The sequence below is a fragment of the Lissotriton vulgaris genome, chromosome 7 (assembly GCF_964263255.1).
Source record: "Lissotriton vulgaris chromosome 7, aLisVul1.2, whole genome shotgun sequence".
NCBI classification, from domain to species: domain Eukaryota; kingdom Metazoa; phylum Chordata; class Amphibia; order Caudata; family Salamandridae; genus Lissotriton; species Lissotriton vulgaris.
In genome coordinates this window covers 1,437,630,656-1,437,657,745 of record NC_141695.1, presented here as the reverse complement: position 1 = coordinate 1,437,657,745, position 27,090 = coordinate 1,437,630,656, and the positions used below count along the sequence as shown (strand labels likewise).

The 27,090-nt window shown below is 46.4% G+C and overlaps 1 protein-coding gene across 2 annotated transcripts in view; it reads left to right on the top strand.

The window, feature by feature from the left end:
• KIAA1755 (KIAA1755 ortholog) overlaps positions 1-27,090 on the top strand; it is a 696,136-nt gene that overhangs the window by 319,917 nt on the left and 349,129 nt on the right. For both annotated transcript variants that reach the window (XM_086932242.1, XM_086932241.1), the window contains exons 4-5: positions 16,740-16,934; positions 24,006-24,129. In XM_086932242.1, coding sequence (XP_086788368.1) covers positions 16,740-16,934; positions 24,006-24,129 — 319 coding nt within the window. The remainder of the gene's footprint in view (positions 1-16,739; positions 16,935-24,005; positions 24,130-27,090) is intronic.

Sequence of the window (27,090 nt, the reverse complement as noted above, 5' to 3'; positions counted from 1 at the left end):
GATAATGCACCTGAAAGGAAAGGAAGAACATGCTAGCAAAGCAAAATGCACTTCAATTAAAGCTGAGCAGTTAATATGAATTTGAATACATGATTATACATATGCAAGTATAACTTTGAGAATAAATGCAAATATAACTTGAACTATAAGTGTAAAAAGTTAATACAGTTACATGGTTACATGTCTCGCCTGAACATTAGCTCTAGTCTCTACAGCGATTACATGTCATCAATAAGTGTAAATGCTTCACATACTTTAATAATCAATTTAAGGCACACAGTGATTATTAGTGATAGGAGGAGCGTGCGGAGTTTCACTCCATGGATATCCTCGGAGGTACTGAAAAACTATGTGCAATTCCGCTGAGTTTTGCGAGCGGGTAGAGCTTTCTATCACATTGAGTAATTATGGTGCAACTGCTTAGCGTCATATTATAATTATTATTATGATGGTTGTTGTCCATATGCAAATGTGCCATGCAGTCATGCGCCTACCTGCAAAGGTCCAGCCGTTGGTAAGGGCAGCCTGGCCACCGGAGCTCCACTCGCCAGTCAAAACCAAGCCAAAGCCACAAATCCAGGAGAGTAGAGCATCCCCCGCCGAGCCTGCGGGGCTGGGGTTCGTCCGCGGTGCAGACATGCTTCTGCACCCCCCGCATGCTGCTCCTGATGCCAGCTCTGACCCACAGGCACTGGTGCAGTGCCCACCCACTGTAGGAAAAGAGGGGAGTCTGTTACTGCATTCCTTTTAGACAGGAGTCTCGTGACACATATAGGTGAAAGCCAGAATCAATAAGTATGCTTCCTCAACTCAACTGACTGGGCCAGAATGAGGATTGGTACAAGTGTCTTTCACACGAGCAAAATAAAATAGAAAAAGTCCTTGCCGCTTCCAGCCACACAATAAACTGCTCCGGAGCATAGGCAGAGTTTTTTTTAACCAAACTCAGTGCTCCAAGCGTAGTGGGAAAACCTCCAGGAACTCTGCAGTGGGAGCGGAGTTTACCCCCCACCCCTGGTGATTATAGTGTTAGTTATGTGTATATTATTACAAAATCATGATGTGTAAAGGTGGAGCAAAAGTTGCGCTGCTACAGAAGCGAAGAGAGCATGACTGTTCTGAACATTTCTACCAGGGCTGCTTCTCATGCCCAGTCCGGCCCTGGATCTGTCTGCTGTTATCCAGGCTATGATTCTGAAATGTTTATACTGGTTTTTGGCTGCGCCATTCTCTAACACCCACAACAGAGGCACAAAAGATGTGTGAGGTTTCTACACATGACAATACGATCAGTAAACAGGGAACAACAACAAATGTATTTCTTTTTACTATTTTGCATTCTCATATTGCATGCTATCTGAAAAAGCTTCCTATTTATCCCTAGTACCATCATAAAAATATGAATTTGACTTAAAACTTGTTATTGTTGCCCTTCTTTTTCCTTTGAATAGCCTGCTCCTTACTTTCCATCTTTTGCATACATCTCAGAGCACACTCTACTCCAACTGATGTGCATGTTTGCCTTAATCTCTATTACTGTAATTCTGCAAATTGCCCACACCTCAGTTCAAAGGGTATAACTGCTCCTTCTGTGAAAGCAATACCCTTGTAACCTAACAATATCTAATCTCCTCTTGCTCATCTGTTAATCTCAACAACCACCTGCATGATCTCACACCCAGCTAATGACCACACCTATTCATTTACCACAAGGCAACAGGAGCAAATATATGGAATGGCTTCATTGAGAATACCAAACTTTGAGCCTGATTTAGATCTCGGTGGACAGGTTACACTGTCATAAAGTGATGGATATCCCGTCCGCCAAAATATAAATCCCAATATATCCTAAGGGATATATTTTTCGATGAATGGGATATCCGTCAACGCTGTGATGGGGTAACCTGTCCTCCAAGATCTATATCAGGCTCTAGGCCTAATAACCAACAATACCCAATAACCACTGGACTAACTTGGGTTGAAGGGTAGTGTGCTGCCCCGCATATAGAGCTTCAATGCCTCTTAAGTGTTAGTAAATGCTAGATCAGTGCAATTCTAGTATAATCCAGTATAATAAACAACAATACAAAATGAAACAGTTCCCATTTTAACATTTTCCAAACACCTCCTGTTCTGTGTCAGTGAGGTAATCACTGACTCCATATTGACAGGGACAATCTAAACCCAAACCATTTCCACCTTTAACTGCTGACCACTACATTTCAAAACTCTAATGCAGTTAGTTATTTTTAGGCGAACACACCTCAGAATCTTTTGAGTTGTTAAACTAATGCCTATTACTGCAGCATGATGAGGTGTCATTGTTTGTTTACCATGTATGTCTTAGCCATTAATACCCACTGGCTTCAAACCATTGGTCGCTCAACAACCAATCCTTGTTTTTTAGGTCTCGGCATCGAGACCTATTGTCACCCACTTGCTCCTCAAGGGAGATAGAGCGGTGCACGAGCCGACCAGGGTCTGTGGACGCGCACACACACAGGCACGCGCACACACACACACACACAAGCAGACACGCACGCACACACACACACACACACACACACACGTGCCAAGCCCCCCAAGCCCCACTTACCGCCTCAGCCGCCACTCCTGACTTCTGCTGCCACCGGTCCTCTGGGCCATCCACTCCATGGGTGCAGGCTTCTTGCAAAGACGGAAGTCCCGCCCCTTGACAGCTGTGAGCATGCACATCCCGAAACCGGAAGTTCGGGAGCTTGCAAGTTCACGGCTTGTTCTAAACTTCCGGTGTGGTGCATTCCGGTGTGGTGCATAAGCTGTGAGTAACGTTTGTGTAGCAGTGTAAGTGGATTTTGAAATACCAGTATTAATAATTCAAAGGCACAATTGACCAGCAAAAGAACATTTATTTTTAAGCATAACTAACGCGTGTCTGTGTATTTCCCAAGAGTTTTACAAGGGTGATTATAATGCAGACTGACGGCAAAATAATGTGTGCTATTATAATAATTTCAAATATTTCTACAAACAATGATTAGCTGGAGTTTTCTGTTAAATGTGCAAGAACGCTGCAGTTTCTTGGTAAGTGAATGGCCGCTGTTGCACCTTTGCGAAAGACCACAATTTAAGGACAGACACTAAGTTGACAGTAGTAATCCAGGAGGTCACGGTTATCAGGCCGCATACAACAGAATCCGTTTGCCGTGCTGGCGCTTATTCTCTATGCAGCACAGTGCATTCTTTCAAAGGAGCAGCAAAAAGTAAAGTGTGCCATCCCTGCTTACTCTGGTACTTACTCGTGCGACCCAAGTACAATGGTTTAACCAGAAATTTAAAATCACCACCAGATTTAATGGACGGAAATAACCACCAGATTTGATGTGTGATGTGTTTGTTCTCTTTCTTATCCCCCTGTCGAATTAGTTCATTGTACACAAAATTAAATTATCTTTCTTTTGAATACTTCACTAGCTAGTGTTGTGTCTTCATGCTCATGGTACAGCTCTTTTGGGGACTGAACAATCTGGAAAGAGGCCTTACTTTCGTTTCTGCTTGTGAGTGGAATAGAAGACTTGACCTGGTCACTAGCAGATAGCAAGTCACAGTTCCCTATACTGGACATAGCTTCGAAGTCTATTATTGCTTCCCGTGCTTAGTTTGTAAAAGAATAACTGCTGGGGCGAAAAGTTTTTTTCAGAAGCCCGCGGCCGGCGGCATCGAAGGTCTGGGTGCCAAATCTGAGGATGTGGTGTAACGTCCTGATCTGCCGACTTTAGCGCTGGTGAATGCAGAGTAGTGAGTGCAGAGTAGTGAGTGCAGAGTAGTGAGTGCAGAGTAGTGAGTCCAGAGTAGTGAGTGCAGAGTAGTGAGTGCAGAGTAGTGAGTGGAGAGTGCAGAGTAGTGAGTGCAGAGTAGTGAGTGCAGAGTAGTGAGTGCAGAGTAGTGAGTGCAGAGTAGTGAGTGCAGAGTGCAGAGTAGTGAGTGCAGAGTAGTGACTGCAGAGTGCAGAGTAGTGTGTGCAGAGTAGTGAGTGCAGAGTAGTGAGTGCAGTGCAGAGTGCAGTGCAGAGTGCAGAGTAGTGAGTGCAAAGTAGTGAGTGCAGAGTAGTGAGTGCAGAGTAGTGAGTGCAGAGTAGTGAGTGAAGGTGAGTGCAGAGTAGTGAGTGCAGAGTAGTGAGTGCAGAGTAGTGAGTGCAGAGTAGTGAGTGCAGAGTAGTGAGTGCAGAGTTGTGAGTGCAGAGTTGTGAGTGCAGAGTAGTGAGTGCAGAGTAGTGAGTGCAGAGTGCAGAGTAGTGAGTGCAGAGTAGTGAGTGCAGAGTAGTGAGTGCAGAGTGCAGAGTAGTGAGTGCAGAGTGCAGAATAGTGAGTGCAGAGTTGAGTGCAGAGTAGTGAATGCAGAGTGCAGAATAGTGAGTGCAGAGTGCAGAATAGTGAGTGCAGAGTTGTGAGTGCAGAGTAGTGAGTGCAGATTAGTGAGTGCAGAGTAGTGAGTGCAGAGTGCAGAGTAGTGAGTGCAGAGTAGTGAGTGCAGAGTGCAGAGTAGTGAGTGCAGAGTGCAGAGTAGTGAGTGCAGAGTGCAGAGTAGTGAGTGCAGAGTGCAGAATAGTGAGTGCAGAGTTGAGTGCAGAGTAGTGAATGCAGAGTGCAGAATAGTGAGTGCAGATTGCAGAATAGTGAGTGCAGAGTTGTGAGTGCAGAGTAGTGAGTGCAGATTAGTGAGTGCAGAGTAGTGAGTGCAGAGTGCAGAGTAGTGAGTGCAGAGTATTGAGCGCAGAGTGCAGAGTAGTGAGTGCAGAGTGCAGAGTAGTGAGTGCAGAGTGCAGAGTAGTGAGTGCAGAGTGCAGAGTAGTGAGTGCAGAGTAGTGAGTGCAGTGCAGAGTGCAGAGTAGTGAGTGCAAAGTAGTGAGTGCAGAGTAGTGAGTGCAGAGTAGTGAGTGCAGAGTAGTGAGTGCAGGTGAGTGCAGAGTAGTGAGTGCAGAGTAGTGAGTGCAGAGTAGTGAGTGCAGAGTTGTGAGTGCAGAGTAGTGAGTGCAGAGTAGTGAGTGCAGAGTGCAGAGTAGTGAGTGCAGAGTAGTGAGTGCAGAGTAGTGAGTGCATAGTGCAGAGTAGTGAGTGCAGAGTAGTGAGTGCAGAGTGCAGAGTAGTGAGTGCAGAGTGCAGAGTAGTGAGTGAAGAGTGCAGAGTAGTGAGTGCAGAGTGCAGAGTAGTGAGTGCAGAGTAGTGAGTTAAGAGTAGTGAGTGCAGAGTAGTGAGTGCAGAGTAGTGAGTGCAGAGTAGTGAGTGCAGAGTAGTGAGTGCAGAGTTGTGAGTGCAGAGTGCAGAGTAGTGAGTGCAGAGTAGTGAGTGCAGAGTGCAGAGTAGTGAGTGCAGAGTGCAGAGTAGTGAGTGCGAGTAGTGAGTGCAGAGTAGTGAGTGCAGAGTGCAGAATAGTGAGTGCAGAGTGCAGAATAGTGAGTGCAGAGTTGTGAGTGCAGAGTAGTGAGTGCAGATTAGTGAGTGCAGAGTAGTGAGTGCAGAGTGCAGAGTAGTGAGTGCAGAGTAGTGAGTGCAGAGTGCAGAGTAGTGAGTGCAGAGTGCAGAGTAGTGAGTGCAGAGTAGTGAGTGCAGTGCAGAGTGCAGAGTAGTGAGTGCAAAGTAGTGATTGCAGAGTAGTGAGTGCAGAGTAGTGAGTGCAGGTGAGTGCAGAGTAGTGAGTGCAGAGTAGTGAGTGCAGAGTTGTGAGTGCAGAGTAGTGAGTGCAGAGTAGTGAGTGCAGAGTGCAGAGTAGTGAGTGCAGAGTTGTGAGTGCAGAGTAGTGAGTGCAGAGTAGTGAGTGCATAGTGCAGAGTAGTGAGTACAGAGTAGTGAGTGCAGAGTGCAGAGTAGTGAGTGCAGAGTAGTGAGTGCAGAGTAGTGAGTGCAGAGTGCAGAGTAGTGAGTGCAGAGTAGTGAGTTAAGAGTAGTGAGTGCAGAGTGCAGAGTAGTGAGTGCAGAGTAGTGAGTGCAGAGTAGTGAGTGCAGAGTAGTGAGTGCAGAGTTGTGAGTGCAGAGTGCAGAGTAGTGAGTGCAGAGTAGTGAGTGCAGAGTGCAGAGTAGTGAGTGCAGAGTGCAGAGTAGTGAGTGTGAGTAGTGAGTGCAGAGTAGTGAGTGCAGAGTGCAGAGTAGTGAGTGCAGAGTGCAGAGTAGAGAGTGCAGAGTGCAGAGTGCAGAGTAGTGAGTGCAGAGTAGTGAGTGCAGAGTAGTGAGTGCAGAGTGCAGAGTAGTGAGTGCAGAGTAGTGAGTGCAGAGTAGTGAGTGCAGAGTAGTGAGTGCAGAGTGAGTGTGTAGAGTGGTGAGTGCAGAGTGGTGAGTGCAGAGTGGTGAGTGCAGAGTGCCTGTTCCAGAGAGAGCAGGGTATGCTTGTGCGCTTACACAGTGCACTGACACACAGGAGCTAAAACAAAGAACAGCTGAACATGTGGGAGCTTCATTGAGGCAGCCGGCCCTCTGTGAAGGGAGCAGCAAGGAGGGGACGCCTCAACCAATCAAGCGCAGCTACTCACAACCTACTGTACGATTACAACACAGGCCGAAGGGCAGAGCTAGGTCTTTTCGCATTACGCAGGGTGAGCAGTGTGGGGTGAGCAGTATGTGAGCGTGCACCTCCACAAAACTCACGCTATATACGGCTGAAAAATAGCACTAGGCGACGATAATGAATTCAACAGTACTGCGAAAGCATGGCTTACATTACAAAGTCTTGCAGTTGCCCATTGTAAATGACAATGCCATTTATTTAACGATTAAGCTATTGGCAATGTAAATGACAATGCCATTTATTTATGATTCAAAGAAATGTCATGAGCAATGCCAATAGCTCTACCTTTAATGATGCAGAGACCATTGCATTGTAAATGCTTGTCATTTTTTTGTATGTTAGGGTTAAATGCCCCCAACTGACAAGAAAACTTTGAAAAAAAGCCTGTCAAAATGCAAGGAGCTTTTGTCTCAGAAGGGAAGCCTGGCTGTTCATGTTACACATGACATGACAGGATGTCCTGTTTGGCAGCATAGCTTAATTTCTTGTGTCTAATTTAAACTTTGTTAGAGAAAGAAAGACATCCCTCAAAAATGTCCCACCCTCTCAAATTCGCTTCTGATCCCTTCCTGCCTATAACAATGTAGAGTCTTGCTCTATGCAGGAGTGACTGTCAGTGTTTTCCTCACCCGCTACTCTGTTTTGAGTATTAGTTGTGCTTGGAATGTCAGTCTGTCACTAGGAGCTATGCTGGGAGTCAGCTGGAATCTGTTGAGAGGTTAAACAGGGAGCTGTGTACAGCTTCTGTTGGGGCATCGAGTATCCTGTACTTCTCCTTGTAACTTACACTGTATACTGAAAGATTTCTACTTTGTTCAGTCATAAGGTCACTTAGATGCTAGGAGCTGCACAGAACTTGCATGGTGATAAATCCTCATCTAAGAAACCAGTACCACGCAGTAATTACTCATCAGTACCATTCAATTATACATTAATGTTCAAGGAATGGGGAATCACCAGGCAGACCTGGTTTTACCTGGCGGAATTATGTACAGTATTCCCTGTCTATGGGTATTATGGCCCGCTTTCACTGCCTGCTATAAGTGCATATAGGCATGCACTGCTGTGGGGCAGGGAAAGAGGGAAGATGGTAGAGAGGGTATGCAGGAAAAAATTTAGTCTGGCTGGGGCAACCTTACAAGCTTCCCCTGTGCCATTGCTGAGGTAGAGGAGTGGGCAGTTAAACAGATCCAGGTAGAAAATCAACCAAATCCCTAAATGATTATACCATCTGGATTAGTCAAATTCATGATTGAGGGAATATCTCTTCACTGATTTGAGAAGCCTTCTTTCTTCATGTAGACCCTTGTTATAGCATTATGAAGAGATCTTGGGTTTTTTTACTCTTAATTTTCCTGGGAGCTATATCTTCCATTATATTGGGCCTAGTTTCATTGTAGTAATTAGCCATGTTAGTTGCTGCTTGCACCTCGCCCTGGAGTTGAAGTTGAGTCATGATTTTAGCACAGAGCTCGGTGGGGTTGATGTGGTTTGTGTCCCTTGCCTGCACTTTAGGTCTGTAGGTTTAGCCTTTCATAACAGTTCTTTAATTTTTTCAAAGTTGAGAATAAAGAGAATTAGGGGCCATATGTATCATGCAAATTCGCAATCGCAAAGGCCGAAATTGGCAGAATTTCGACCTTTGCGAATGGGAATTTGCAAAATGGAATGTATGATGCAAAACTGGTGCAAAATAAGGAATCGCAACATTTGCGATTCCTTATTTTGCAATTGCATTTAAGGAATTGTAAATTTTGCGATTCCTTAAATGCAATGTATGTAGCAAAAAAATTAGCAAAATTCCCTTAAGGAATCGCAAATTACCACCAACTTCTAGTTGGTGGTAAGTTGCGAATTCCTTGAAAAATGCAAATGTTTGCATTTTTCAAAGTGCCATGTGATGCACATACATGTCCTTGGGGCATGTATGTGCGCCACATGTGCACCCATGCATATTTCAAGGGTGCGACAGGGTGTCCTTTGGACACCCCTGCTCCCTTGAAATTATTCTCAATTTGCGATTAGCAAATTGCGAATCGCAAATTGAGAATTACTTCCCATTCATTCCTATGGGCCTCCTGGGAAAGTATTCCTTAATTGCGATACGCAATTTGCTAATCGCAATTAAGGAATTCTAAGGAGCTGCAAAAAAAATGCGATTTTGTACATACATACCCATTTGCGATTCTCAAATAGCGATTTCTTAAAAATCGCTATTTGAGAATCGCAAATGGGTATCTTCATATATATATGGCCCTTGGTAGTGATCAAACCAGTCAACCAGTATTTTAGCATTTTTAACAGGGCCGCACCTGATGCTGACTTCGGGTGAGGGCATCATGTTTGAATCATATCATGGTTTTAAAAACACCTGCTGCTGTGCTCCGGGCCTCTAGCACTTTTCAGGCAACAACAAAAATGCAAAGATAACTCTGGTGATCAATGTTCTTCCAAGAGAGAGATTGGAGTTTGTCTAGTGGAAGTTTTGACTCATGGTAACGTAGCTAAGATGGGTAATATGCCTGCTGCAAAGAGTGTGTACCATTCAAATCACAAAGTGAATCCAATGTAAATAGGTCAGTGGGTTACTGCTTTTGTATGAGAGATCCTTAGGATACTTGCAGTTTATAAGTTTCCATCCTAACATAGAACAGTGAGCTATTGACTGTCATCAAAGAGCAGCATGTACACTGCAAGCTATACATTGGAGCGTTATGTTTAGTCTTTCATTAGCCTAATGTTGGAAAAAGAGTTCATTTGGATAGAAATCAATTCTGATTATTAAAGAGAACCCCTAACTATGGTGTTACATTTTAAATTCTGAATTTATGCATCTCCAGACCAAGCAATATTATACTGCACTGTCTAGCAGTATGGATGACATGGGACTCATACACCTTGTAGTCTTCTGTCTTCTGTAACATTTCCTACACATTGATTTACACATGTATGATTGATTGTCTCTTTGTAGTATATGTGTTGTAAAGTCCTCTGACACCCGACACAGGTATGAGTGGCGGCCGGCGCTGTAAAACAAATTAATTGCATCTGAGAGAGAGAGGTTATGGAGACTTGAGGGGCACTGTTAAAGGGGGATAGTAAGGGAATCTGTGGCGGAGGTGGTCATTGGGGGGGGGGGGGGGGGGGGTGCCAGCAAACATTGTCACACAGGGTGCCACCAGCACTAAGGCCTTTCCTTTTAACTCTCTGTAAATATCCAGTTGAATGGAATCCATAGAAGAGCCAATTCTGGTACAAGTTTAATAGCAGGGATTCATAAATTAAGCTGCCTAGCTTAATTTGTATATGGTCATTAAAAGGAAACCAGCATAAAACCTTTAAAATATGAGTAATGATCTATTGCTTCATAACGCTCATGCAGAATAAAATACTGATGTTAGGAATAACAAGGTACATTCAGCCAGGCTGTCGCAAAGACACATCCTTCATCAAGGAGTAACAGTACTGGTGCTAGTTTTTTTGGAACCGAAAGGTTCTTGTTGGAGGAAATATTAAATGTGGGGAAAGAGAGTTGCTACTGTGCTGCTTGTGTCCTATGAACACTAAGCACTTTCTGGTTTCTGGACCAGGGTCAGCGGACTCGATAATTCTCTCGCCTCGGTGCCCACTCTGATCAGCGATCACACTCGGCAACTCTGGGCATTAGCTTGCCTCATCTTCACTAACGGCCCCACCAGACCGCCTGGGATGCCTGGTCTCACCCTGGAGATACCCATTAAGGGACCATCTCTCAGGGAAGCCAGGAAGGGTTTCGCAGCGGTCGAAGCGCCTTGGGACCCTCCGGGTAAGTAGTGCGCTATATAAATGCCTATACATTTACATTTACATTTACATTTACACTTCAGTCAAATATTATTTTGAATACCTTAGATGCATAAAGTTATGAACAATTTACTACTGTGTCAGCTTTTCCACTTAGATGTGATATTGGCCAAGTGTGGGAAAACGGGTGCGAGGAAGATGTTTTCCATTCAAAATACACAAAACACCCACAAACATGTATGTTTATGTGTATCCACAATATTTTCAATTGCCATTCCCACCTTAGAAATACTTAGAAAGTTGTTCCCAGAAAAGGATAGAGTAACTCCATTCAAGCGTGAAAGGGGCAGGAAAAAACACTAATTTCACGTAAGTGTAGAAGATGCGACTTCTCAACAGGGATCATGTTTTCAATGTGGAGAAAAAAAGAAAAAGTTAAATGTTCAATGGCATTTTTCAGCCGTACATAAGCAGCATATTTACAATCCCACAGCACCGCTGACGCGTCACTTTTATCGATGCACCTGAACCTGCAATGGGCTTCCCCATATTTACAAGGCCATGTGAAGTCAGCCTGCCTGACTTTTCATGACATTGTAAATATGTTTCCCTTTCACGCATAACTCTGCGTGATGCTGTCGGTGTTCCCACACAACTTCCATGGAGCGTGACGCAGTCCCAGATTTCCAACATTTTGTAAACCTGGGAATGCGTCAGAATCCTACGCCTCCCCAGAGTAGGCATAAGGTGGTGCAACCAGGAGAAATACTTTTATTTCTCCTCGTTCTTTCCTCTTTCTGTGCATGCTGCGTTCGGCAGCACGCATACAAAGATGAAAATGCCTTTAATTATTGTTTCTATGCAGGAAGGTACCCCTTCCTGCACAAAAACAATCATCCCCTCAGTACAGGCCCCCTTGTAAAGTGATGCAAGGGTGCCTACGTTGGCACACAGTTGTTTGTTCACCAGTGCAGGAGAGAAGGACCGGAATGAGCCGTATCTTGTAAATACATCACATTCCAGCCCTTTTATTTTGACGCCTGGCAGCATAGTAGATGCACTCAAACTGATGCTGCTGAATCTCCAAGTGATCTGCCGACAGACAGGAATTCAATGGGGCTCTGAACTTTTATTGCAGATAATTATTGACCACCCCGCAAAAGATTGTGCCAGAACCATGAGGAAATATTTGACAAAAGAACAGCCCCGGAACTGCTTTAACATGAGCTGGTATTTCTGAGAATTTCTTCAGAATATTTTAGGTTGGCAGGATATCTTTTCCTAGACATTGAAAACCTATAATTTACCTTCCCTTCAAGGTATTCATTTTTATTAACTCCATTAATTAGAAATTAAGGTTTGAATCTTCTACCATTAATTTTATTTGCATTTAGCTAGTGCTTAACTTGATCAGGTGTTTGCCGGTGTGACGCCCATGGACTTCATTTTATTGGCTGTATGAAAGAACTGCTGCTGCTGAGCAATATTAGTAATTGAACGCCAATCATTTTTATTTTAATAATGGCAATGCTGCTATGGCACACAAGCATTGGTGATTGTGGCAAAGAGAGCCTGCTCTAGTCCCCAACACACACCCAAGGCACTATTTGATTTGCGCCAAGGAGATCCAGGCCAACCCAGTACTTCTTCCAGGGACACTTAGTGAGGATAAGAGAGAATAATTTGTTCTGAAATACATCATTGATCATGAAAAGATTTGTGTAATCGTTGGAAAACATTGACACATTTTAAGATTTCATGTAGTGTTGTATGTTAAGCAGTCACCCACCAACACTTTTACTAAACATCCCAAACTAAAGGTTATTATAATAGGTAGGCCCTGATTCTAGGTTTGGAGCTAAATAACAATCCTTGCGTAAACTCCTGTTTTTGCCAACACTTTAATCCAGACTCCTGCACAATTTCCCACATGAGGTAATACCTAGTATGATAAATATTGCATTATCACAGAGGTTTTCAGCAGGTCAAATACACTGGAATTGCCTGGGAGAAAATTGGTGGCCAATTAGAGGACATGTGGAATTTTGGTTGGGCATCACTAAGGGCCCGATGTAGGTAAACGCGATTTTCCGATTTTAAAATACCGAGGCGGGCCGAATCGGTATTCAGAAATCGGAAAACGAGATGTAGGAAAAAAAAACCGAATGAATACCGATTCGGTCGGCATCGGTAATGAGATTCGGTACGTTCCGATTCTGCTCGGTCCGAATCGGAAAGTACCGAATCGGCCAACAACGACTCGGAAATCACCGAATCGGCTACCACCGAATCGGATATTCCCGAATCGGCGAATACCGATTCGGTAATAGCCGATTCGGTAAATTCCGATTCGGCAATCATAGATTCGTAGCCATGAAAACAGACCCATGGCGAAAAAGCCCATAGGAATGCATTGAATGAACCGAATCGGCTCTTACCGATTCGGATAATACCGAATCGGATTTTACCGATTCGGATAATACCGATTCGGTAAAAGCCGATTCGGCAATAGGCGATTCAGCCAATGAGGTGGCTCCCCCTCCCCCACCCAAACAGGGAGTGGCAACCCTGGCAGGTGCAGCTAATTAAGAAGTTTCTGGAAAGCCTGCCTGAGCCCAACACACACAGTTAGCAGCAGTTGGAGAAGGAGGTTGCAAACTGAACAGGAGAAAATGGCAGATCAGTCAGGAAGCCAGAAGTCCTCCCAGAAGAGGAAGCCCAAGTTCACCACCACCGAACTTCAGGTGCTGGTTGAGGAGGTGGTGAGGGTGCACCGCCAGCTGTTTGGCAAGCTGTCCCTCAACGTGCCAGACAGCACCAAGAGGAGAATCTGGGCCGACATCGCCCAGAAGGTGAATGCTGCGGGTGTCACCCCCAGGTCCATAGAGGAACTGAAAAAAAGGTTTTACGACATCCGCAGCCTCACGAAGAGGAAGCTGGCTGACATTCAAAGGCAGGCTGGACACACTGGAGGAGGCAACAACCCGGCGCCACCCCTCACCGAGCTGGAGGAAATTGTCTCCAGCACCATCGAGAGGGAGAGTATCGTAGGAATCGGGACCCTGGACAGCTCTGCGAGAGCCACAGCTACAGGTAAGAAGCATGCGCATCATGACACACCCTACCAGACACCTCCCCATTAGACACAATGCATAGACAAACACCAGCACTGTACTGTCACCAACATACAAGAGACAAGCATCATGGTACATGTAGTCAGCAGAAGTTAGCCAAATATGTCAGTGCAGAATCACAAGACAGGAAACAGGGTGACACGGTGTAAGGAGATGCAAGGACATGTGGAATGCCATAATTGTACTGACTGTAATACATCGGCACTCAGTTTACAAATGCTTCTTTGTACCTAGGGGCCCCATCAGGCGGAACAACTGTAACAGCAGAGGGAGCAGCAACGTCCAACACTGCAGTCGCAGGGCCGAGCACCAGCCAGGCTGGCCAGGAGGAGGAGGAGGATGAGGAAGGAGACACCCCAGGGCTAGGAATGGAGGGAGTCCTGGTCATTGACTTCCAAGCAGTGCACTCCCCAGTACTGGGCAGCACACCCCCCTTGCAATTCTCACCAGAAAACTCCCCTACAAGGCAGACCATTCCGCCTACACCAGCTCCTGCCACAACCGTGGCCTTGCCACCTGTCCAACCAGTCCTGGGAGCAGGGGCTCAGGGACCGGCCAGCACCACACCCCCACCAGTGGCACCCCAGCCCACTCAGCAGGCCGGAAGCAGCAGTGCCCGACACCGTGCCACCACCACCACTGCTGCACCAGCACGGGAGGGCAGTGTGTTCCTGGGCCTGGAGGGACAGATGGTTAAAATCCAGCGCCAACAGGCCAGATCCACCATGGCCTGCCAACGCCAGCTCCTGCAGCACAACATGCAGATGGGGGAGTTGGTGAAGGGTTTCCAGGCTGTTGTGGACAGCAACAAGGAGGTGGCAGCAGGGTTAGGCAGGCTGACCACTGCCATCACCCACTCATCTGCCAGACAGGAGGAGCATGAGGTTGCGCGCAGGAGGGATGCCCGGGTGCTGAACCGGGCCATGGCCCGCCTTGCAGCGGCGACCGCACAACTGTGCCATCGCAGCTCCAATCAAGAATCTGTGCTCAGTCAGCATACGGCTGAGCTGACTAGGGGGATGGCCAGGATCACCACGGCCATGGAGGCCATGATAATATCAAACACCGCCTCCAATCCTGCCCTGGACCTGGGTGATGCTGGAGACAGCAGCAGCCGCAGCAGCCCGGCCAGCGCTGCATCAGAGCCACGGAGGAGCACCAGGCGATCCGCTGATGCTGCTGGGCATTCGGAGGGGGCCGAGGGACACCCCAGTGGGTCTGGCAAGCGGGCCAAAAAATAGCCTGGCAAGGGGGGATGAGCAAACCAGAACCCTGGACTTTATTTGATTTTACAATCTCCATTTTTTGATGCACATCAGTGCTGTAACTGTGGTGCATCACTATTAAAAATTTTTTTTTCCAAACAACATTTAGCTGTCTTTGCATCTGTACTCAGTCAGAAATAGTTCTCAGTGATCTCCTCACGTCTGTATCTGCCATCACTTGGCGTACACACCCCAGCTGGCTGTGTCAGTGGCACAGCTTCGTCGTCGTCATAGTCCTCGTAGTCAGACAACTCCACCTCAGTGCCCTTCTTGACCGCAAGGTTGTGTAACATTGCACATACAGCTATGATCTTGCAGCAGGTGATGGGGGTATACTGCCTTGCACCTCCACTCTTGTGCAGGCATCTGAATCTACTTTTCCAGATGCCAAAGGTCCGTTCAACAACATTCCTTGTGCGTATGTGGGCCCGGTTATACCTCCTTTGGCTGGGTGTGGAGGGGTTGAGGTAGGGGGTGAGTATGAATGAGCGGAGGGCATATGCACTGTCGCCTGGAAGAGAAAGGGGTCACATTAGACACATGCATACATGTATTCCACCTACCTACTATGTGTTATGGGGGTCTGATGATGTGTCTCACCTAGGAGGTATCCTTCTCCAAATTCGCCAGCCATCAGCCGTGCATATATGCCGCTCTGTTGGAATATATAGGAGTCATGGGTACTCCCTGGAAATTTTGCTACCAGGTCTGTGATGGTGCACTTGGCATTGCAGATCACCTGCACGTTGATGGTGTGTGTAGATTTCCGATTGCGGTATATGTATTCGGTGTCCGCTGGTGGGCAAATCGGAATGTGTGTGCCATCTATGCAACCGATGATTTGGGGAAATTGTGCCATCTGGTAGAAGTCAGCTTTAGTTTGTAGCAGTTCTGCGTGGGTTGCAGGGAAAGAGATGTATTGGTCCATCCTGTCTATCATGGCGTCAAGGAATATGTGGAAGAACCTTGACAGGCTGCTCTGGCTCACCCCTCCTGCTGCTGCTACTCCACTTTGATAGCTGCCAGACGCTACCAGGTGTAGGCTGCATAGCACCTGGACGTGCGCAGGGATGGCGTGTGCCCTTGGGGTGTGGTGGTCCAAGTATGGCTTAAGGTCCCTGATGAGCTCAAGTATGGTGTCAGAGTCCAGCCTGTATCTCTGTAGGATCTCAGCCTCAGTGAGCATGAACAGGGTTATCCTCTGTCTGTAGACCTGTTCATTTCTTAGCCATTCCCTCTGTCCTTCCTGCTGTAGCCGTAGCCGCCTCGCAATGACATAGAAAGCTGCCATCCTGCAAGTTGCAATGCATTTTGGGACTGTTTATATGGGTTGGAGTTGGTTACCACCTGATTGCAATCCATGGTAAATACCGAGTGAATTCTACCGATTTTGAGCCGATTTCGGTGTTTCTGTGCCTCCCTACATCTCCCCAACTGTCGGAATCGGGGAATTTCCCGATCGGAGATTCATACGAATCGGCATGTTTTCCGATTCGGCTCATGTCCGAATCGGTATTTGTACCGATTCGGTACATGGACCGAATCGGTGATTTTCCGATTCGGTGTCACTAACGATTCGGTAATGGGACCGAATCGGTGATTTTCCGATTCGGTGTCACTAACGATTCGGTAATGGGACCGAATCGGTGATTTTCCGATTCGGTGTCACTAACGATTCGGTACATGGACCGAATCGGTATTTGCATCCGAATCGGTGTTTTTCCGATTCGTTACATATCCGATTTTCGGTATGTACGTATCGGATTCTTTCCCATTCGGTACTCATTCCGATTCGGTTTACTGTCCGATTATTTCTGTTTTTGGTTCCCTACATCTGGATGGCTGTTTACCGATCGGTAAGGGCCAAAAATCGGTATTTTCGGCCGTTACCGATCGGTAACGCACTACCTACATCGGGCCCTATATGCTGCATGTTATACTCCATGCATGAAGACTTTCAGTGGTATCTTTGTATAGGCAAAATCCCTGAAAGTCCTTATTTGTGTTCTTCCTCTTCCAGATACTGATCGAAGTGGAGCCGCAGACCTGGAAGTGACTTTGGTGCAAAGGTTGGAGTCCAAAAATGGCCTGTGGATTTCCATTGTGGGTGCTCCAGTCAAAGGATCTAATCAAATCGAGGCCATACCCAATCTAATAATTCCATGCCAGGATCTCAGCGCCAAAGTTTTCTACTCAGGAATAGCATGTCTACCAGGTAGGGGAGAGTGAAGGATGGAACTGGGGTGGTTTGGCATGGTACTGATCAATAAAGTTACAGAATTGGAAATAAATTCAGTTGTACTTGGGAAAAAGTTTGGGTTGAACGATTAAGGAAGAAACCTAGTACTGAAAAAAAAAGATAACTGATTAAATGGGGAAGACTTGAGATGAAAAAAGAGGATTCCTGCAAAGGAGCAAAAAATGGATTTGGTAAAGAAAAAAAGCTGAAAATATGGAGGGATGAGTATATCAAGTAAATAAATGGTAAAAAGAAAAAAGAGAAGAAAGAAGAACTAATAATAGCTATTAGTTGTTTTTATATAAAGCTTCTTTCTGCATTTTCTAAATGTTTAAATAACTCACGTGACCCTACATGAAAAGATGGAAAGCTGAATTACCCTTGACAGGCTTGAACTTCTGACCAAAGCACACACAAGGAGATGATGGACGGAGCGCTAAAACTTTTCAGACACACCCCCATGTCACAGATCTGGGTTGAATCCATCATTGTTCTTTAGCTCACTTCGCCACCCCAGTTCAGACCCAGCCATATGAACTTGTTCACCCTAAGTTGGCAGGGTATACCCAGAAGTGGGCCCCTTGCTCACTTTGCCACTGGATTCAAGCCAGCCTGGCTGATTCAATTCAATTCAATTCAGTGATTTATATAGAGCGCTACATACCCAGAGGGTCTCAAGGCGCTTGGAGAAGGGTGGGGAGTTACTTGTCGAATATCCAGGTTTTAAGTTGCTTTCTGAATGCTAGGTGATTCTGAGTGAGGCGAAGGTGAGTGGGAAGTGAGTTCCAGGTTTTAGCCGCCAGGTAGGAGAAGGATCTTCCTCCCATGGAGGTTTTGTTGATGCGAGGTACAGCAGCAAGGGCTTGGTGGGAGGAGCGTAGCTGGCGGGAGGGGGTGTAGAAGGAAAGTCGTGTGTTGAGGCATTCGGGTCCAAGTTCGTAAAGTGCTTTGTGTGCGTGGGTTAGAAGGCAGAATGTTATCCTCTTATTGATGGGGAGCCAGTGGAGGTTTTTCAGGTGACCAGAAATGTGATCTTTACGCGGAATGTCTAGAATGAGTCTGGCTGATGCGTTCTGGATGCGTTGGAGTTTTTTCTGAAGTTTTGCGGTGGTACCGGCGTATAGGGTGTTTCCGTAGTCCAGGCGGCTTGTAACCAGTGCGTGGGTGACCGTTTTTCTAGTTTCAGTGGGGATCCAGCAAAATGTTTTTTGAGCATGCGAAGAATGTTGAAGCAAGATGATGAAACTGCGTTGACTTGTCTGGTCATCGAGAGTGAGGAGTCCAGAATGATGCCCAGGTTTCGTGCGTGGTCTGTCGGGGTGGGTGCTTTTCCAAGGGATTCTGGCCACCACGAGTCGTCCCAGGCGGAGGGGGAGGTACCTAAGATAAGGACTTCTGTTTTGTCGGAATTCAGTTTCAGACGGCTGTGCTTCATCCATTCGGCTACTTCTCTCATTCCTTTATGTAGGTTGGTTTTGGCGGTGTTAGGGTCTTTGGTGAGTGAGAGGATCAGTTGAGTGTCATCAGCGTAGGAGATGATGTTGAGGTTATGTTGACGTGCGATGGCCGCAAGGGGGCTCATGTATACGTTGAAGAGGGTGGGGCTGAGTGAAGATCCTTGTGGCACGCCGCAAATGACTTCAGTGGCTTCTGATTTGAATGGTGGGAGGCGGACTCTCTGAGTTCTTCCGGCAAGGAACGAGGTGATCCACTCCAGTGATTTTCCTTGAATTCCGATGTTACTGAGGCGTTGTAACAGGGTGCTATGACAGACTGTGTCGAAGGCTGCGGAGAGGTCGAGGAGGATGAGGGCGACGGTGTCACCATTGTCCAGTAGATTTCGAATGTCGTCTGTTGCTGCGATGAGTGCGGTCTCAGTGCTGTGTTTGGCTCGGAAGCCGGACTGTGAGGAGTCGAGGGATTTGTTGGTTTCGAGGAAGGCGGCGAGCTGGTTGTTGACGGCTTTCTCGATGACTTTGGCCGGGAATGGAAGGAGTGATATGGGGCGGTAGTTTTTGAGTTCGGTGGGGTCAGCTGTGGGTTTTTTCAGAAGGGCGCTGAGTTCGGCGTGTTTCCAGCTATCTGGGAAGGTGGCAGAGGTGAGGGAGCAGTTGATGACATCTCGGAGGTGGGGTGCGATGATGGAATCTGCTTTGTTGAAGATGTGGTGAGGGCATGGGTCTGAGGGGGATCCTGAGTGGATGGAGTTCATCAGGCGGATGGTATCATCAGTGGAGATTGGGTTCCAGTCATTAAGGATGTTCAAAGGGGGGTGAAGGTGTGGCAGAAGGTTGGGTGGATTGGTCTCCGGGTTGGTTGTCGAAGCTGTTGTGGATGTCTGCGATTTTGTCGTGGAAGAACGCAGCTAGGGAGTCGCAGAGGTCTTGAGAGGGAGTGATGTCGTTGGAGTTGGCAGTGGGGTTGGTGAATTCTTTGACGATGTTGAATAATTCCTTGCTGTTGTGGGCGTTGTTGTCAAGTCGGTCTTTGAAAGCGGCTTTTTTGGCATTTCGGATCAGTTGGTGGTGTATGCGGGTGGCGTTTTTGAAGGCGTCTCTGGTGCTGGTGTTTGGGTCTTTTTTCCAGGTCTTCTCAAGGGAGCGACAGAGTTTCTTGGATTTCTTGAGATCATCGTTGAACCAGGGGGCGTTTTTGTTGCCTTGTTTGATTTGACGTTTTTTCAGGGGTGCTAGGTTGTCGGCGCTGTTGGTTAGCCATTGAGTGAGGTTAATGGCTGCTTGGTTGGCGTTCGATGAGTGGGCAGGGGGGCTTTGAAGAAGCGATGAGGAGATCTGGTCGATGGTGATTTTGTTCCAGTTTCTTCGCAGAGTAGGTTGAGGATGGTTGTGGGTTGTGGTCTTTTTGTAGATAAAGTGAACGCAGCTGTGGTCCGTCCAATGGAGAGCTGTGGTGTGACTGAAGGAGATATGTTTGCTGGAGGTGAAGATAGGGTCGAGTGTGTGACCTGCGAGGTGAGTGGGGGTATTAACAAGTTGTTTGAGTCCGAGGTTGGCGAGATTTTCCAGAAGGGCGGTGGTGTTGCTGTCGTTATTTTTGTCCAGGTGAAAATTGAGGTCTCCCAGTAGAATGTAGTCCTTGGAGGGGAGGGCGTGTGGGGTGATAAAGTCAGTGATGTCTTCACTGAATTGTGCTCGGGGTCCTGGAGGCCTGTAGAGGAGGGTGCCTCTGAGTGTGGTCTTGGGGTCGGTGTGGATCTGGAAGTGAAGGTGTTCGGCGTTAGCGAGGTTGACGTCTGAGCTGGTTGAGATTCGGATGGAATTCTTGTGGACAATAGCGATGCCTCCTCCTGTTTGCTTGTTTCGGTCTTTTCGGATGATCTTGTAGCCTTCCGGGATGGCAATGGTGATGTCTGGGGCTGAGGAGGCGTTCATCCATGTTTCAGTTAGGAAGGCGACGTCCGGAGAGATGGTGTCTAGTAGATTCCAGAGGTCGATGGCGTGTTTGTGGACCGAGCGGGTGTTGAGCAGGATGCATTTTAGGTGGTTGGTGTCGGGTCTCTGTTTGGTGTTCGTGGATGTGGAGTTGGTCTTGGTGCTGTCAAACTTGCAGGAGTTGCACGTGAAGGGTCCTTGGGTGTGTCCGGGGGTGGCTTGAGCGCAGTCGGAGAGTCGGCCGGGGTTAAGGGCAAAGAGGGTGGAGGCGTCGTATGTAATGCGGGTGGGGTGGGTGGGATGGGGGCCAGGGGGTCTGGCGCTGGGCGCGGACCAGGCACGGACGGGCGTAGACGGGCTTACCTTTGGCGCACCTTCGGCGCGGCCGTAGCGCGTGGACGCTGCGCGTAAGTCCATCTGTCCATAAATGGATAGTGGGGGGGCGGAGCGTGGGAGGGTCAGCTGGGAGGCGGGAGCGGGGAGGAGACACGGGGACAGGTAAACAGCAACAACAACAGCAAAATGGCGGTAGGGTAGCGCGATTCAAAGCAGGGGCACAGTCGATCTTTAAATTGCCAGAATGCAGTACACGCGCTGTTAATTAAATGGTAAATAAAGATGCCACTATGCAGGAGCACTGAGCAAATTAATACATTAAATTAATCAGCTGAAAAACGATACCAGGAAAATTATTAAATTAATTAATTTGAAGAAAACGATACCAGGCGCTATACAGGAGCGCTATTCACAAGCGATACCAGGCGCTATGGAGCTGCACTTTCTCTGGAAGGCAGGGCTCTAGGAGGAGCGAGTGGGAGCGACCGCTGATTGCGAGAGCCAGACGGTCACAGAGGTAGAGGGGGACGGGGCCTGCAGATCGATGCTAGTGTGTGGGAGGGTCAGCTGGGAGGCGGGAGCGGGGAGGAGACACGGGAACAGGTAAACAGCAACAACAACAGCAAAATGGCGGTAAGGTAGCGCGATTCAAAGCAGGGGCACAGTCGATCTTTAAATTGCCGAATGCAGTACACGCGCTGTTAATTAAATGGTAAATAAAGATGCCACTATGCAGGAGCACTGAGCAAATTAATAAATTAAATTAATCAGCTGAAAAACGATACCAGGAAAATTATTTAATTAATTAATTTGAAGAAAACGATACCAGGCGCTATACAGGAGCGCTATGCACAAGCGATACCAGGCGCTATGGAGCTGCACTTTCTCTGGAAGGCAGGGCTCTAGGAGGAGCGAGTGGGAGCGACCGCTGATTGCGAGAGCCAGACGGTCACAGAGGTAGAGGGGGACGGGGCCTGCAGATCGATGCTAGTGTGTGGGAGGGTCAGCTGGGAGGCGGGAGCGGGGAGGAGACACGGGGACAGGTAAACAGCAACAACAACAGCAAAATGGCGGTAGGGTAGCGCGATTCAAAGCAGGGGCACAGTCGATCTTTAAATTGCCAGAATGCAGTACACGCGCTGTTAATTAAATGGTAAATAAAGATGCCACTATGCAGGAGCACTGAGCAAATTAATAAATTAAATTAATCAGCTGAAAAACGATACCAGGCAAATTATTAAATTAATTAATTTGAAGAAAACAATACCAGGCGCATACAGGAGCGCTATGCACAAGCGATACCAGGCGCTATGGAGCTGCACTTTCTCTGGAAGGCAGGGCTCTAGGAGGAGCGAGTGTTTCCAGTCCAGGGAAGACTGGCTTGGCAGTTCGGGCAGGATTGTTCCCATATGGAACAGGGTCAAGACTGATTTGCATATGGCTGGGTCTGAACTGGGGTGACACAGTGAGGTAATGAACGATGATGAATTCAACCCAGATCTTTGACTGGGGGTCTGTGTCTGAAAAGTTTCAGCGCTCCGTTCATCCTCTCCTTGTGTTTGCTTTGTTCGCCCTAAGTTGGCAGGTTATGCCCAGAAGTGGGTCCCTTGCTCACTTTGCCTCTGGATTCAAGCTGGCCTGACTGATGAGGTGTGTTACCCCAAAACCGGTCCCAGGATGCTTGTTTACAATCCAGGGAAGTCCTGGCTTGGCTGTTCAGTCTTGGCCTTGTAACTCATGGGAACAGTCCAGGCCGATTTGCAAATCGCTGGGTCTGAACTGGGGTGGCGATATGAGCTAAAGAACAATGATGGATTCAGCCAAGATCTGTGACTGGGGGCAAGTGTCTGAAAAGTTTCAGCACTCCATCCATCATCTTCTTGTGTTTGCTTTTAACTTCTGTCCTGCAGGACATAGCAGATGTTAGTTTTATGTATTTAACTCCCTGAGACTAATGGATGGAAGCAAAGGAAAATGGTAAGAGTGGTAGAGAGGAAGGAAGGATAGAATGTACTATAGAAGTTAGTGGAAGGCAAGAAAGGAGGATACAGGAAAGGTGAAGGAAGGAAGGATGCAAATGAGCAATCAGAAGATAGGAAAGAAGGTTGGGTATGAAGGGGGAAGGAGGGAAGGTACAAAGGAAGGAAGAAAGTACCCATGAATTGATGGAATGGAAGGAAATTAGTAGGTTTGAGGAATGGAAGACAGATGAAAGGATATTTTTTTTGTCCTCATCTCACCAATAAGCTACTGCAGATCTTAAAAAGCCATTGTTTTCTAACGGGGTGCCCTTAGGCTTCCTGCACTTGCTTAGGTCGACCCGACCAACCTCTTTTTATGGAGGCTTGGTGTAATCATAGGACAAAATAGTTAGTACCACAGAAGTTATAATAGTCTCAATTCTTGGCCCCAGATTGTAAGGGGCTGCCAGATGTTCATGGGTTTATCTCTAGTCCCTTAAAGCTCGAGGGGGGCATTGGCAAGTGGGGATTTTAGCCATTCTTCTGTTTTTGGAGGGTGGGGATATTTCCATTTTATACATATTCCTCTACAGGCAAGCAGGACCAAATATAGCAACAATCCTCTATGTGTCTGTGGTAGGTCTAAAGTGGATAGGCCATTGTTTCAGAAGAACACTAATGATATATTGACCTCAATGTTAACTTTGAAAATGTTACACATAGAATCTCCCACCCCCTTTCAGAACATACCTAGATCAGGACACTCATAAAAAATGTTGATATCATTGGCATTGGGTGTCATGTATTTAGGGCATTTTGGCGTAGGAAGTGGGGCGAACTTAGCAATTCGGGCAGGCGTGTAGTAAAGCGGTTGGTTGCAAAGAAGTGGTTTTTCCTTTAAACTAGCTAGAATGTATAGAGTAGTTTTAGAGATGGTTCTAAGAAATCGCCTATGGTAGATTCGAAGGGGGACTGGTTCCAGATTGATGATTGTGGTGGGATTTCTAAATTATCAGCGTCCAAAAGCTTCTTGTACCAAAAGGAGATTTCTTTCTTAATTGACAGATGAAAGGAATTACAAAAGAGACACAGTATGGATAATGAGAAGGGGGGATTGGGGAAATAAAAATCATAACACCAGAAGGGAGGCATGTACAGATAATCTTAATAAAAATAGCAGTGGAGAATATAGCAATAATAATGTGGATGCTATGTGAAACAAGGTGGAAGCAAGTATACTGTATAGAAAGGAACAAGATTAGAGAAGAAGTCACAGGAAGAGAAAACATAAAAGTATGTACTGTATGATGATATCTGAATAAAAAAAATATTGTCTCTGTTTGTCATGATTCCTGCAGGGAGCAGAGATAAGCAAGGCAGAGCTGTAATCCAGGTGACTACTGATAGCACAGCATGGGAGGCCCCTTGGTGCTCCACCAGAGAGGTGGCCCAACTTCTGCTCTATTTGTGCTCCATCCCCAGGTAAGGTATAAAAGAACACTTGAAATTCTCCTCTTTAGTAGGCCTTGTCAAAATGGATTTGCTAAATCCCAAACCTTCCTTACGTTTATATTATGTACATTTAAAAAAAAAATTAAACATTGATAGGCCTCTGTTAAATAATCTGGCAGTGATTCCTGCAGCTGTGACAGAAATAATTCATGATCTACATGTTCCTGCAAAGGAGAAGAAGTGCAGGTTGCTTTCTTGGGTGCCTGTTTCTCAACAAACAACTTCTCAGTCACTATATATCTTCCTGTTCATATTATATTAGGGTCATATGATTTCTAATATATTTACATTTATATACAGAAGCACTTCATACCGCTGACGAGGCACGGAAGCAGACAAGTAGAGCACCATGTGCTATTACTTAGATAGAAGAATGTGGAACTATCTGATATCCTTAGCAAGGAACTCCTTAGGACAGTGAAAACTCGGATTCCATCATACATTATTTTGTAATCATGCTATTATGCTACCAGTTAAAATACCAATAGCTAGAATAGCGTATCATTAGCAAAACAAAAAATGGAAATGTAGCCCTAGGTTTCTTATGATTGTAATAACTACCGTCCTTGTTTAAGTTAAAGTCGAAGTAGGCTTGTGTTTGATCTTGAGTGGTATTTGTATTCTAGAAAGAAAAGGTAACATCATATATGAATGTTCTTAATATCTACATGCTGTTCAGAGGGAGCAATGAAATACTTCATGTAATTATACTAATCTGCACATCAATTCACCATAGCCAGGTGAACATAAATACTCTTGGCTCACATTCACTCACGGATGAAGGAGAGTTACTAAAATCTCTGTTTACAGCAGGCAAGGCCACCTCCTACCCATCACGTGGCCTCTAAACCAGACTTGTCCTACATCTCCTTTTGGGTGATATTGCAATAAATCTTCAGAGGGTGTTGGACTTGTCTCTCTCTACAGAGTCACCCCCAAACAAACTTGTGACTTCACCCTCCTGTTTTCTGAACCTGTTTTTGTTGGCTTTTAGAGCTCTGCACACTTTTTCACAGCTAACCAGTGCTAAAGTACTTTTGGCTCTCTTATTTCAACATGGTCAAATTTGCTTACACCACATTTGCCTATTTTATTAATTTATAAAACCCAAGTAAGGTGGGACTACTTGTACCCAGGGCCTTCAAACTAAGTGCTACTAGTGGGCCTACAGTACTTGTTGCGCCACCCACTTTAGTAGCCCTTTAAAAACATACCTCAGGCCTACCATTGCAAACGGTGGGTGCACTTTTAAACTATGATTTCGACCTGGCAAAATAACCCTTTTGCCAGGCCTAAGCCTTCCTTTTAAATACACATGTCACCCCTAGGGTAGGTCCTAAACAACCCATATCCAAAAATACATTGTATTAAAAAAGTTGGAGATGTACTTTTAACCGCATGCGCGCTAGCGGAATTCCGCTCGCACGGTGGGTTTTTAAAAAACGCACTTTACGTGACGAGCTGGGCTCGTCATCAGCGTGCGAGGAGGCTACGCCATGACGAGCCCAGCTCGTCATCAGCGCCGAAGGGGTTAAGTATTACATGTCCTGGTAGTGAAAAACTCTCAAATTCGTTTTTCACTATTGCAAGGCCTATCTCTCCCGTAGGAAGACATTGGTTACCGTATTACATTTAATAAATGATAACTTTTGATTGGGAGCAGCTAGAAAAAACATGTTTGATGTCTGAAGAATTGTAATTTAAAACACTCTTTAATGGTAAAGTCAGATCAGATTTTAAGCCACAATTCTGAAAATGCTACTTTTAGAAAGTTTTTCTTGCCCTAACCATTTGGTGCCTGTAGCGTGTTCCTGGGTCTCATGACTAGGTGTAGTTGGCTTTATGTATACCTCCTAGACAGCATCACCATAGAGGGTATGGGTATTGGCACGCTTGGGGGCTGAGCTGTCACCTTCCACGCTTGCACTTCAAAGGCACTGGCCCAGCTCACACACAGGGCTTCACACTAGCCTATTGTGCCCCAGCTAGACTAGAGCCAGGGCAGTGAAATTCCAGACACCTCTGTAGGGATGAAACTCTAGAAGCTTCTCCCACTTTAAGAGTGCATCAGGTACAAATATGGGACCCACTGTTCTGTACACTCATGCACCTGGGGAGACTACAGAAGAAGGGTGGTCTTCTGACATGCTGCTTGAAGCCTGCCCTGCATGCTGAGAAGAAAGACTTGACCTGCATCCTTCATCCCATGCTGAAGTGATTCCAAGGGTCAGCTGAATAACCTGCTATTAGAGCTACAGGGACATAACAAGCTCCAGAGGCCTCCCTGCATTTGCTCAGCTGACATGCTGCCTGGACTTGCCACTGAAACTGCCTGGGCCCTCTGGCCTCCGCTGGAGTGAGTTCCTGATTCCCAACTTTTCGCTCTTCACCGACAACCAGCGACGATCAGCAATGCAAGATCTGCACTTGGCATTTGAACATCGACAGCCCGCAGAGACCACCAACACAAAACTCCAGCAATGATTGTCTGCGACACTCGACAGAATCTTTGCGCTACAGCAATGACCTTCCACAACGTTCTCCCTGCTCCTCGCGGCCTCCTTTACCATTAAACGGAACTCTTCACGCCCGACTCTAGAAGTTAACTTTTTGAGCAGGACTAACCTGGTCCCTGTAACTGGCTTTCACTCCATCCAACTCAGCCTGAACTTGTGACTTTCACCCGGTCTCGCACAACCAGATAACCACAAGTGCCGCTTTGTACTTGTAAGCGCTATAATTACCTGAAATCTTGGAAATTGCACATCTCCAGTACTATTGATTGGATTTTGGTTGTGTTTGTGTCAAATCATTTATCAACATTTTCTCTATTTTTCTAAATTGATGCAGGATTTTTGTGTGTTTAAGTCAGACTGTTTTTGTTCAAAGCTACCAAGGATTAAGCACAGCTTAACTTGGTGATTTTTGTGG